The sequence below is a fragment of the Cyrtonyx montezumae genome, unplaced genomic scaffold (genome assembly GCF_038088225.1).
Source record: "Cyrtonyx montezumae isolate F1298 unplaced genomic scaffold, pur_monq_1.0 scaffold_32, whole genome shotgun sequence".
NCBI lineage: Eukaryota > Metazoa > Chordata > Aves > Galliformes > Odontophoridae > Cyrtonyx > Cyrtonyx montezumae.
Window position 1 is genome coordinate 4,115,357 of NW_027072037.1, and position 13,173 is coordinate 4,128,529.

A 13,173-nucleotide genomic window follows, 5' to 3' on the forward strand; every position below is an offset into this window, starting at 1 on the left:
AGAAGTGTTTTTAAGTATTCAGCTCTCACAGCAGGAGAGCAAATAGCATCGAGCTGTTGCTGATGAGTCAGTCATTTTGTGAAGCAACTTCTATAAGCCTTCAGAATTCGGCATGTGGTGGAAGTAGTGGTATTTTTCTATTGTTTAAATAGGTCCAAAGTTAGAATCAGATAATTCAGTAATGCAAATAGCCTGAGTTGGCTCAGTATAATACTGTAGTATTTCTGATCAGCAAATGTCAGACGTCAATAAATCTGTAGGCTTATACTTTGATACTGGAGAATTTTTCAGACTCTTTACTAATAGCAAGCTTGAGTTCACACTGACTTCACAGTTGTTGGGTTTTGGTTACACTCCAGTTTTCACTGCTAGCATAAATTCAGCATTTTAATCCTGGAGTATTGAGTTGCCAGCATTTAACTATGCAAACCATAATTCATGTGGTGGTTAAAATTTGGCAACACTCTGTCCTTATTGACTTAGAGGAGACCTTATATGGAGATACTAGAACAAATATTCCTGTGCCTCCAATTGAAACTCAGATTTGTCTCTTTCTTTATTACGCCTAATGGTACACAACGATTTGTGGTGGTGTACTGGAACCTCTTAACCTCGGTGCCAGATCCCTGTCTTCTGTACCCAGACAGAAGTTGCGCTTGAGAATTGTTCCACTGAGAGGGGAAGGGAGGAGACCATGCCTTCCTCATTAAGTGGGAGTCAAAAATAGGCATGGAAAGCAGGATGTAAAAGTCTAAATTTACATAATGTTAAGCCTAATAATTATTTTTACTTGAAATGTGGAATTATTATTATTATTATTTTGGATGCTGTGGATAACTTGGTGCTGTGATTTTTTTCTGGTTCTCGAAAGCAAATGAGATTCCATTCAGGTGGTTAATACATATATATATATTTTAACCATTTCAAAGAAATACGTGTTTCACAGTTGACTTATTGTAAATCTTTTTGTGTAGGGTTGAGCCTGCTTGCTCAGTGGGCTCATTTTCAAATGTTATTGTCCCATTTATTCAAAGGATATTTACTATTTAGGACAAATGAAGAGATTGTTCTGCTTGATCTTGAACACAGTTCAGTGAATATTGTGAGTCGGAAGGGACCCATGAGCATCCTTGCATCCAACCCATGGCTCCACACACAACCACCCAAAAAAGAGAAAAGTAAACTTTGGAGGAAGCTGCAGGAGTCCTTGAGTGTCTGTTAGTCTGTCCAGAGCATGGTTTGGGTTTTCTTTCATAAAGGGTGACGCTTCATTTCAAGTAAGGTCACTGTGGCCATCAGGAATCCGTTGGGTTATCAGAGGACCAGGGGCTCTGTACCCGGATAATTACGCTTCTTCTGTGGTTTCTTTTAGATGTTGTTTTCACTGAAACATGTGCCTTACCCAGGTCCCCACTTAAAAGCCATAAGAGCGTACATAAATTTGTGATTTTGAGTACAAAAGGCTTTATTTGAAGGGCGTAGTGTTGTAGGACTCATAATTCTGTTACAAAGTGGGCTTCATATTTCAAGTGCAGGTAATTGTGTTGGATTTCTTTATGCAGCTGGAGATGCAGGGTATTCAAAGTACTCTTTTATGAAAGCAGCAACATCTGAAGAAGGGTAATTCTCATCTTTTTATGCCTCTGCATATTTGTGAAGCTTTAGGAGAAGGTATTAGTCTTTAATGTTAAACGCATACTAAGGAGAAAGTTTGAGGTGCTTTGGCAAGAGTAAAAAAGGAGTAGATAGACATTATAGTTATCATTCCCATCATAAAACAATAATAGAAGTAAAAATCATAAATTATTAAATCAAGAAGATGTAAATATTGTCTTGTATAAAACAAATTAAACCACATGCAAGTCTGGAATGTAGTCATATTCAAAACTGGCTGTGAAACTGTTTGAAATTATTTTTTTTTTAGAACGTTTTAAAAACTTTGAAGTTTTTCATTAAGTAAAGACAGCTTTAAAAAGTTCTTATTGGAAATACTTTGTCTTCTTTCGCAGTCTCTCTGCGGTTCCCTCTTGGCATGTAAGTGCTTCATGTGTGCAACCCCAGAAGCCTTTAGCCAGCAAGCTCTGTAGACACTGCTCCTGTCTTCCCATCGTGATGAAGCACAGCAACCCAGTCCACACTCCCTTCCTCATGGCCTGTTCCAACACCACAGCTATGTGGTACCTCAAATACAAGTGGGGGAAGCATGCAGCTAGTTGAGAGTAGTTTGGTTAGTGTTGCAAAGTCTTGAGGGTGAGTTTTATTGGTTGGTAAGAGCTAAGTTGCTAAACATCGTGTGGTTTTTCTCTGACATCTGGTTGCTGCTGGTCCTGTTGGTAAGAAAGTCAATTATAGCTGTGATTTCTTTTATTATCAGTGGGCTTCAGAACTGTGCAACTTGCAGTGACCTATTCTTTCTCTGCTGGTACAGAATGCTTGTCTTGCTGCAGGGAGTCATGCATATAAAAATGATGCAAGTGTGTGCACGTCTCTTTAAAGTATGCTCGGAGCTGGCAACCACTTGAGAACTGGTGGCTGAGTCTTACTGGAAGTTCATTTGGGTTTCTTTCAAGGTGAAGCTTGGCAGCATTCGCGTACCTGTTCTCTTGCTATCAGAAGGGCTGCAGAGCAGTACAGAATCACAGAATCACTGAGGTCAGAAAAGACCTGTAAGATCCCCAGGTGCAACCATCATCTCACCCCCACCATTCCCACTGACCACATCCCTCAGTGCCATGTCTCCACACCTCTGGAACCCTTCCAGGACCCCATCAGCTCCCTGGGCAGCTGTGCCACTGCATCACCACTCTTTCTGAGAGGAGCATTTTCCTAATACCCAACCTGAACCTCCCTGGCACCACTTAAGGCCATCACCTCTTGTCCTTCCGAGGCTTAGGGACTCCATGCATATAACAGATGGAGCATTCCCTGTGTCAGGGGTGGAGAGGTTGGTATCTAGAGGTTTGCTTGTTAGAAGCCAAACTAAAATGTAGGCTCAGTGATCCCGACTCAGGATACTCTATGACTTGCTGTCCAGAGCAGCCCAGCCTTACTGAGGGTGAGTGTTGTGTTTATTCAGAAATAAATTCTTACAGGTGTCATTCAACAGTGGAATTAGAAGCTCCTTTCTGCAGTGAAAGACATCAAGATTATGTTTTAGGTTTTTTCCCTCAGCTGCCTCTTTGGCACTCCTCAGTGCCCTGAATGAGTCCATGGAAGCTCTTTTGAGATTCAGCAGTTCTTCAGGGCCACCCTCATCTGTACTCTTTAAGTCTTGATCCAGAAAACCAGGTGGGAAGGCGTGCAGGAGCTGAGTGAGGCTGTCCTCCAGCATTAGCTCAGCGATGCCTTTCTAGCTCCTGGCCAGCATTTGTTTCAGGCTGTTACTGTGAAGCACACTGTTAATCAGCCCAATTAAGCAGGGCTCAGCAGCTTGCTCCTGCAGCTGTTTCCAAGCTGTGGGTTACAAACTTCAACCTGATGCCTTTCCGTGATATTTTTTATCACAGACATAATGCGTGAGCCATACCAAGCATTTCTACCCAAGTTTGATGTCCATTTATACTATTAAATATTGTTAGCTGTGTGTCCCCCAGTTACCACCACCTAGCCAACATTAGACTGTGCTCTTAAACAAAGGGGACATATTTCTGCTTTCCAGAGTCATTTTCCTCGACTTTAAGAAATGAGTTGCATGCAGCAGAATAGAAAAATGGATTCAAGGACGTGGATAGGGTATGCCTGCTCTTCCCTTCAGGATTAAAATGCTGTTTTGCATGATTAATTCAATCAGCATAGCACGTTTTTCAGGTATCACATCTTCAGAATCACTTCACTACATGACTTAAGTTTTTTCTTGCTGTAGCTCCAATTCAAATACATCATTTAGGTTTCACTTTTACCACTGCCTTTACTTTAAATGGAATACTAATTGAGGACCTAGAGTAGCACATATGGGATTTCAAATAGCAGAATTTCTTTGTGATCATCCACACAGACTTGATGAATTACCCGGAGAGGTATTTATCCTGGTGAACATGCTCAGTGGTGCTGGGGATTACTCGAGCAGTGGAGCTTATGGCACTGTATGAAGCTTAAAAACAGATGAGAGTTTGGAAGCGTGGGATCTGGTGAACACAGCTGCGTTTTGATTTCTGTGTGTATTGGACCTACACACAGGGTTGGATCAGTATAGCCAGTAATGCTCACTAACTTATTCCTGAGAATTAAGTGTACTTTTATGCCTCCGACATTTTCCCTCTGGTGACATTACTTCTAAAGTTGATTGATTTCCTTGTTGTCTTTTCTAGCCAATTAGCAATGCTGATTTCATCGTTCCCGTTGAAATCGATGGAACCATACATCAGGTAAGCACTGCTGTTCTCTTAACGTTGCTTTGGTAGCACAGCTGTCTGCAGCATCCCAGAGCACTGCCTTTCTGTTTGCTGCTTTACTCCCAGCAGCTTGTTTTCTTTGCAGCAGTTGTGTTTGATCAGGTACGTGGCTTCTGCCTGCGAGTCTCCGTTTTTAACATTTCCAGTTCTTCAGTGCATAACTGCTGGTCTGATGTAAAACATTTCCAATCAGGAAATGACCCAAGGAAGGGCTTTCAGATGTTGCTGCACCCATTAAAAAGCTGCTTTGAACTCTGCATTCCCTCCACTGACAAATGGGCAGAAGTAGGCATGAATGCCTGTTATTAGTTCACACAGGCTGAGCTTTGTGTGTAAAGGGGAACAGAGCTTCTTCAATGCTTGTGGCCATTTCTGCCCCCTGTTGTAAGCAACTTCAGTTCCTCTGATGAGAACTCAGAACTTCAGCATCTTTGAAGGGACTAAGTAAAATTTTGAGACACCTAGTTTTTGTCCCTTGTTATTTAACACCTTCACTTACAACTCCGAAATTGCTCTCAGGAAATGCATAACACATCATTTGGCAATCAGTCCCCTTCATGTACCTTAGTTTTGGTGTCTTTAACCAGTAGTCGTTGCAGAAAAGTAATTTCTAGTACTGTAAGTTTCCCACTTCAGGCAGACACTGAAGTTTATGCCTGAGGCAGATTGCAGCAGTTACTGTGAAGTTGAGCCCTTCTGATAAATGAAGTGGTTGAAACAGCTTTCATTGGTTGTTGAAGGTTAAAGATGATGCACTTACTGAGTTGCAGATCTTCTCTGGATGTGATTCAATTGGGATTTTAAATACTTTGATTTCTGAAATGCAGTCTTCCTTGTAAGGATTATTTTTTATTTGGACAAATACGATAGTATTTTTAGCTTGCAACAATTGATAGCTGATAAAGTTAGCTCATGATTTTGTTTGATTTCCTGTTATGAAAACCATCTGTGTAACTGTCACTCTCAAAATAATTACTGAATTATTCCGTGGACTGAAATGGATTTTAAAAGTGATAGTTGCTCTGAGAGCTTCTGTGCCGTGCCTGTTTCATGCAGAGGAAAATCAATATTTCGGATGCTTTAACCTGTGATGTTCACTAGAGCTGAATGTTTAAAATGTGTTTGTGATGGTTTAGGAGTTCTGTGTTGCAGTAGTGCCTGTCCCCATTGGGTTTGGGCTTTAATTGTGCTTGGTGCTGTAACCGTGACAGTTTTTTTTTAATCTTAAAGCTTTCTTGAATGCCTTTGAAAGGGAATAAAACAGGTTGCCTAACAACCTATTTGCAGCAGAACCACCAAAGGCTGGGCTTTACTGTCAAGCACTCCAAAAGCTTTTCCACTCTTCACTGCCAACATTCACTAAATTGAGTGCAGTTTGACACTTAAGGTGAAAAAACAAATGCAGGAATTTTTCTTAGTATTTAGAAGTGTAGTTGTGGGGGGAAGGGGTGCAGAGGGGGAACAGGTCAAGGTGAGTGAGTTTGTTCATACTCTAAACATGGAGGGTAGGAAGGATGCTCTCGACAGGTCAAGTGAAGTCAGTTTCTCAGTGTGCCTCACTGGAGACCTCCTGTGTGGTTTTCAGGAAATTGCTTAATCCCAGTGAACTTCCACGTTCTCATCTCTAAAACTGGTGAAATGTCTCAGTCAAAACTGATGGTTAAATGGGTTTAATGGCAGGGAATTTGTGATCCTTGAAGTAATGGTAATTTATCTGTCTGAATTTGTCATCTTGACTATTTTCTTAAGGAGTTAATACTCAAAGATAAGAGGAATAGCTTTGCCTATTTAAAATGCCATGGGATGTGTGAGAGGTGGAGCTGTGCCATCAGTAGCACATCCTGTCTGCCTTATGTGGAGCTCCTTGGAAAACAAGTGGAGAACAAGGTTTCAGAAGTCCCCATTTGGAAGGAAATTTGACTCAGATCCTCCTCAGGTCTCACATAACAAAACTACAAGTTTCTTTTACGTGGTGAACTTGTGTTTGCCCTTGAGTTGCTGTATGCTTCCAAGAGATTTGATACTGACTTATCAGACAAGTTGTGTTTATGGTACTCTTCATTGTTGTGCAGCAGAGTCATTCCAAAAGACTATCCTGAATTTTGGGAGTTTATTATCCCTTTCTCCTATGTAATCCAGAGGTCAGAGAAGCTTTTACTGTCCTACAGAAAGGACCATTGGATCATTGCCTTGGGTAAACCAGCTTCCTTAGATCAAAGAATATAGCTTTTCTGAACACCCCCTTTGACCCTTTCCCATCTCTCTCTCTCTTGATCAAACTTACCTCACCTGTTAGAAACGATTAGCCATTTAATTTCCCAAGGAAAAACTGATGTGAGGGACCTGTCGTTCCTGCTCTTGGAGGTGTTCAGCCTCTGAAGAGGCTGCGAGCTCATGTTCCTGGACGTGAGTTCCCCACATTGTGTTGGAAATTATGGCAAAGATTTAAAAAGCAAAAATGAATGCAAACTGACACTATTTTGGCCAGTTCTCTTAATTTCTTTTTGGCTCTCTGAATAAAAGGAAATCAGAGCTGGTCCCCCATTCTGACAAATTATAAGTGAGAAACTGTGGGAAGTGCAGTGGAATGTGTTGCGACGGAGACCTGAGTGCTCTTCAGAGGGAGTTAATTGAGGATGAAAGTAGTGGTTGGAGAAAAGATGTTCGACCTGTTTGGTACCCTGACAGAACTTCTGCAGCAACATGTCCTCTCTCCTAGAGCGTGCTTCTGTTCATAGAATCACACAGAATCATTAAGATTGGAAAAGACCTCCGAGGTCATCGAATCCAACCATCAGCCCGTCACCACCACGTCCACCACTGCACCACTTCCCTGGGCAGCCTGTCCCACTGCATTTCAGCTTGGTGTCACCTGGAATTTTGTTCCTCTGTGTAACTTGTTTATTAACTGCAACTGTATTTTAAGTGGGTTTTATATCTTTAAATAATTGCTTACTATTAATTATTGAAAGCTAAAGAGATGCTTAGCATGTCTACTCCGAATGTAATGTACAAAATGTTTTTTAATGTCGGGAGCAAATGCCATTCAAACAGTGCACTTTATTTTCCTACGACGGACAGAAGTCCTTAGTTCTGTCACAGAAGGCTGTCACCTGGTTCAAGTAATCCAGGATAGGCTGTATCCATTCCTGCTGGCCTATTCTTGGTTACTTGCACTGGGAGGCAGCTGCAGCACTGCAAACTGGGAAGACCAGGCTGAAGGATGCCAAACTGGGAAGACCAGGCTGGAGGACACGTGTTATTTTCCCCATGAGGAATATGCACCCAGGCCAAGACACAGGAAAATGTGGAAGCATGAGATGTCACGGGCAGAATTCTTTGTCATTACAAGACTGTGTTAATTCTGAAGTTCACTGTGAAATGCAATTCTGTCTCCTTTGGTTTGCGAATGCTGAGTCTTCTTAGGTTAGGACTGCTTTGAGGTATAGAAAAACTGTATGTGGATATATGAAATGCTTGAAAACAGTTCAGGATGACTCTTCTTGTGCTGCCATTAGCAATTTTAAATCCAGAATCCTGTGAAAACATGCCTAGTGCCTGATTCATCCCCCAGCATTTAAAAGTAAGGTTCATAGAAAGTGACTGTATTTCTTTAAGTCCTTGCTGTGCTTAGAAAGATATTAGTGAGCATACAGTACAGAAAAAAATGGAGGTTTTGTTAATGCCTGGAAGGCAGTGTGTAAATCTCAGAAAAATGCCAGGAGCCATTTAGTCTAGAGACTCAAACTGAAGCCATCAGGCAGCAGAGGAGAAAGCCAAGCCACAAATAACCATGCTGCATTGAGATTCAAGTCCAGCCACTGACAGAGTAAAGGGAAAAAAATCCAAATGAGGAGGAAGAGGAGAAAAGAGCCACACTGTCGGCTGAAGAAAGCTTTTTATGTGAGGTAAAGCAAAGAGAGTTTGTAGCCCAGGATACGAGTACATTTGCAGTTGCTTCCAGGATCTAAGTAGGACTTCTCAAAGCAAATTCAAGGGGAATATCCATGCAGAGTTTGAATAAATGTCGTTCTGGAAAAAGTCAAGTGTTGCTTTAAAAAAAAGGGATGAAGGAGCTGGGGCCCTTTGGAGGGAGAAAACATAGAGGGACTGTTGTCACTGTACTCTTCTGACGAGGCTAGAAACTAAATAAAGTTGGATTTATTACTAATGAGGCATTTAAATGGTCCAGCTGGTAACATGTAAGGGAAGCTGAGGTACAGCAGGGTGAGGCTGCTGTGTGATGGATCTGAACAGCAGAACAGAGACAATGCCACTTAAAAATGCTGTGTACGTGCGGCTCCTATCGAGTGAGTGCTGCTGGGTGAGTGCAGGAGAGCTGCAAGTTGCAAACAGTGCATTGTTATGTGCTTCTATAAGCTCTCCTGTGTGCGGGGCTGTGCCTGCTGGTTGGTGCTGCAGGCTCCTGTTGTGGCAGAGATGGGTTTTGTGAAAGCAGCAGCATCCATATCCTTGGCTTAGGGTTCGGGACTGCATTCCAAGTGGGAATAGTTTGCCAGTACAGGCATAAATAAAGATGGAGAGGAAAGGGGACTGCTGCTGCAGCTGAAAATACAAGTTTTCAAAAGGGAAGTGAATATCAGATTCCAGCACTTACCATCTGAGAATGATTTTTGTCCTTGGGGTGTCCATTTGTGCTCTCCAGAGCAAATGGAGGAATGCAATTTCAGGTTGTAAAATGAAGAACTTCGTTATGAACTGTAGAGTTAATGAGCAGCTTCTTTCCTGCTGTCTTTTCTGTTACAACTTGGAAGTCAGATCTCTTTCTCTCTGGGTACCCAAAATGCAGAGTGACTGCAGCTACAAAGGAAATACTACAGAGCAACTTTGCATAGTAGGGTTTAAGTGAGAAATTAATTGCACTGTTAGAGGAGAGGAAATTACTTGGTTTATGCCTAGTGAAATACAGGAAGCTTTGCTGTAATTATCTGGAAAGAGCAGAGTTAAAGTACAGCTATCGAGTGTGTTCAGCTCATAAAATGACACTGTCAATTAGTTGGTGCTGCTGTGGTTTATAAAAAAAAATCTGCTTTATAAATTCCTGGCCACGTTGAAGCTACGTTGCATTGCTTAAATTGGAATGAAAGTTTTCACTTCAACCAAGTTTTCATGCCATGAGCCATTTGCCACCTAAAGCAAAGTGGGAAAGTAATGAACCTTTCTGCTTTCGTCGTGAAGGTACAGCTCCATCATATCTGTTTTTAATAAAACTTGGCTGTCGGGATTAGGTGTTAAATTTCAGATCTCCCTTACACAACTTCCACCCCTTTGCTAGAGGCTCTTGTTGTTGCCTTTTTCAAGTTCAAGCTGCCATTTCCATATTCTTCTCCTGCAGGCTTTTTCTCTGGGTGCCTGGAGTTGTTGCCTTTTTGTTCCTGTGAATCTAGAAGATACACACAATTAATCTAGTTCTCTTGCATACCAGAGAAATAATTCCTGAAATCACATCAGGCTTGCAGTTCTGCTTAAATCCAGTTACATGCCAGGCTTTTCCATTTGAAGTTTCTAGTAGTAGGGGTTATTTGCCAAATGAAGAAGATAAGATGCTGCTGGTGTTTTCTCTGCAGCTTTTAATCTAACCTCAAACAAGATAGTTAAATATTTTTCAGGCAGTTTCTCCTCTTCTTCTTCCCAGTGCGTTGCAGACCAGTTGCAGGCTTTCTGCACAGCAGTTACCTTCTCTTGCTGTTCTCCAGAAACTCCAGTCATCTTGCTTGCTCTGAAAACATGAGCAAGAAGGTTCTTATGTTTATGAACCAGATGATAGGCAGTAGGGAGCCAGGCTGCCTGAGTGCTTGTCAGTGCCAGAAGGCCGCACTGCATTGCTGAACTCAAGCTGCTCCACAGCAGCATCCTGGCCATTCACCAAGGTGATAGGAGGAGATGATACAGGCTCTGCTGAGAGGTCTAAATCCTCATCTCTCAGAAGCCCTACTGCCTCTCTTTGCCTCTTTTGAGGTTTTGGGGAAGTGTCACTGCAGGTGATGCAATTGCATGATCTGCATGGGTCTTTGTAGCCCATGCATTCAAATTGCTCCTTGTTGAACGTCTGTTTTTATTGTGCATAACTTTTTTTATCTTTCAGCATTGAGCACTTTCATGATAATTTTTCTTTCCTGAAGGGTTAGGATTTACAGTGATGGATTGGGATTTTTTGTTTTCCTTTTATTTTAAACACTATTGGACCTAAACAATCCTTGTCATTCCAGGTTTATGTATTGAAGCGACCACATGTGGATGAATTCCTTCAAAGGATGGGAGAGCTCTTTGAATGTGTCCTCTTCACAGCAAGTCTAGCCAAGGTTTGTTCCTCTCTTCATCCCATTAACCCATATGATGCTGATCACTTTGGGTTGGCTTTTCAATGGATAATTATTTCCGCAGTTTGGCACTATCTTAATTGTTTTCCCCTTCTTTTCTGCTTCTTTGTCTGACAGTGTGTACTTTGTCTGCTAGTGTGTGGGTAAGTGTTCCCATGGTGACGCGATCACATATGGGCTCGGCTCATCATGTAGCCTCCATGCATTGCTCATAATGCCAATATGAAAGGCTTGCAAGTTACCATGGTTATAGTGAGAAATTAGAACAAATAGAGTGCGAGTACAGCAGCATATCAGAGCCGGGCACGAAATAAAACACACTGCATTTAATGCTACCCTCATGATCAAACAGTGACTCAGAAATGTAGTGCACGTGAAACATTTGGATCGCGTTTTCGTCCCGTCAAGGTGCGATCCCAATCTGCAGTTAGGAAATCAGACATTCTGTTGAAAGCTTGAAGTGTCAGCAGGAGTATTTTGTGCCCTCTGGTAGCAGTAGTGCCTTGTAGGTAGTGTTGTGGTAGACACTGCAGTAGTGGACACGTAAAATGCAATTCTTCCAAAGTATTGTGTTTTGTGATGTCTTGTTTATAAAGCTGTGCTTGTTATTTTTTCATAATGTGTTAGCATAGTAAGCTTTTACTCAGATGTTGAGATTGGTGGAAGGGGAGAGGACCCTGTGTGATCTCCCATAGTGCCTTATTGGGGGTTCTTCCCTGCTCTCTGTCTGCCACGGTCTGTTTGCTCACCTGATACAGACCCTGAACTGTAGAACAATCTGGTCCTGCACTCCAGCAGTTTTCACAGTCAAGAGGTGACTGATGTTAACATCAATTTTGTTATTCATTTTAAAATGCAGGAAAACTAAAGCCCTGTCCTGCAGACATAAGCTACTACTACCATTACAAATACACAGTCACTTCATTTTCTTATTTATTTGGGTGTTTTTTTTCTTGGGCAGTTATATCAATTGTTGGATCCTAAGCTGTGCCTCACTTGAAGTATCGTCTTGTGTATGAAATGGTACACGTTTGAGTTACCTGTTGAGCATTTTTCCTCATGGCACCTTTGATCTTTTACGGCCCAGTGATGCAGTTTGGTAATCTTGGATCTCTCTGACCCAGTCATTCCATGCCCATTGTTTTAAAAAAGCTGCACTGGGCTGAGATGCCTGCATTGCAGTTTGTCTTCGGAGGCATGTGGAAGTGAATCAGTTGGGGAAATGGCTTCCTATTGATTTTCTGTTAGTGTTCATTGGTTTTATGGTAATATTCAGTGAGATCTCTGGATCCATCAACTTCTGAGTGTGAAAGGGAAACTAAGGTGACCTTAAGAATAAAGCACAATCGCAGTAATCATTAGGGTGCAATTTAGCTTTCTTCTGAAAGATAACTGTTCAACCTTTGCATTCTCTCTCTATTAATGACTTCGGGTTTGCAGAGTTGTAAGTTAATTAACAAGGAGCAGGGAAGAAACTGAGGAAAAAGCTTTTTATCTGAAATTATTTTGTGTCCCTCCTTTATAGCTCCGTGAGCTAACCTTCACTGCATATGGCTAACTGTGGGTTTCTACCTTCTGTTTTCAAGTATGCAGACCCAGTAGCTGACTTACTGGATCGCTGGGGTGTGTTCAGGGCAAGGCTATTTAGAGAATCCTGTGTTTTCCACCGGGGAAATTACGTGAAGGATCTGAGTCGGCTGGGACGTGAGCTGAGTAAAGTTATCATAGTGGATAATTCTCCTGCATCTTACATCTTCCATCCTGAAAATGCAGTAAGTACTCTTATTCCAGCACTCAAGCTCTTTTGTTTCTGCATCTTCTTAGGCTGCAGGTAGGTTCTCATGAAGGGCTGTGGCAAATAGATCTTGACAGCATGTCACAGTCATGACTGTTCATCTGCTTTCAGCTTTAGCTTTCGGCGTGGAGTCCATCAGTTCTGAGAAATACCAAGCAGTGCAGAAGCTGTGTAGCTAACCTAGCTCTGAAAAGTAAAGTTGCCCTCCAGTGTCGTTTTTGTCCTTCAGAGCAGTGGCTGTAGTAAGGACAGGTTACCTCACCTACTTTTGGTGCTCAACTTCTTTCATTGTGGGAAAGAAATCGTTTTATTGGGACAAAAATAATGTTTTACTGACTGCTGTCTGTGTTCTGAATTCGTGGCTAAGGAGAGGGAAAAAAAATCAAGATCCTGTTGTTTTATATTTTTAAGCATTGTTATGATGTCTCGCTGTATGGTTAGAAATGTCAGTCAAGATTTTCATCAAGTTTCAGAAATAAGGATAAAAGGCAACAGAGTTTAAGGGAGAAAAATCAGGAGCAGTGCACACTTTCACAGTGTGATTCAGCTCCAGAAGCCGTGATGGAGTGGTCTGGCACTTGGCTCCTTCCATTGCTACCGTCGGTGCAGATGCTCACATCTGTTTTGTTGCTGCCAGGACAGCATG

At 41.9% G+C, this 13,173-nt stretch overlaps 1 protein-coding gene across 2 annotated transcripts in view; it reads left to right on the forward strand.

The window, feature by feature from the left end:
- The window catches only part of CTDSPL (CTD small phosphatase like), a 64,941-nt gene that overhangs the window by 48,573 nt on the left and 3,195 nt on the right, over positions 1–13,173 (forward strand). For both annotated transcript variants that reach the window (XM_065744994.1, XM_065744995.1), the window contains 3 exons: positions 4,308–4,364; positions 10,622–10,714; positions 12,319–12,504. In XM_065744994.1, coding sequence (XP_065601066.1) covers positions 4,308–4,364; positions 10,622–10,714; positions 12,319–12,504 — 336 coding nt within the window. The remainder of the gene's footprint in view (positions 1–4,307; positions 4,365–10,621; positions 10,715–12,318; positions 12,505–13,173) is intronic.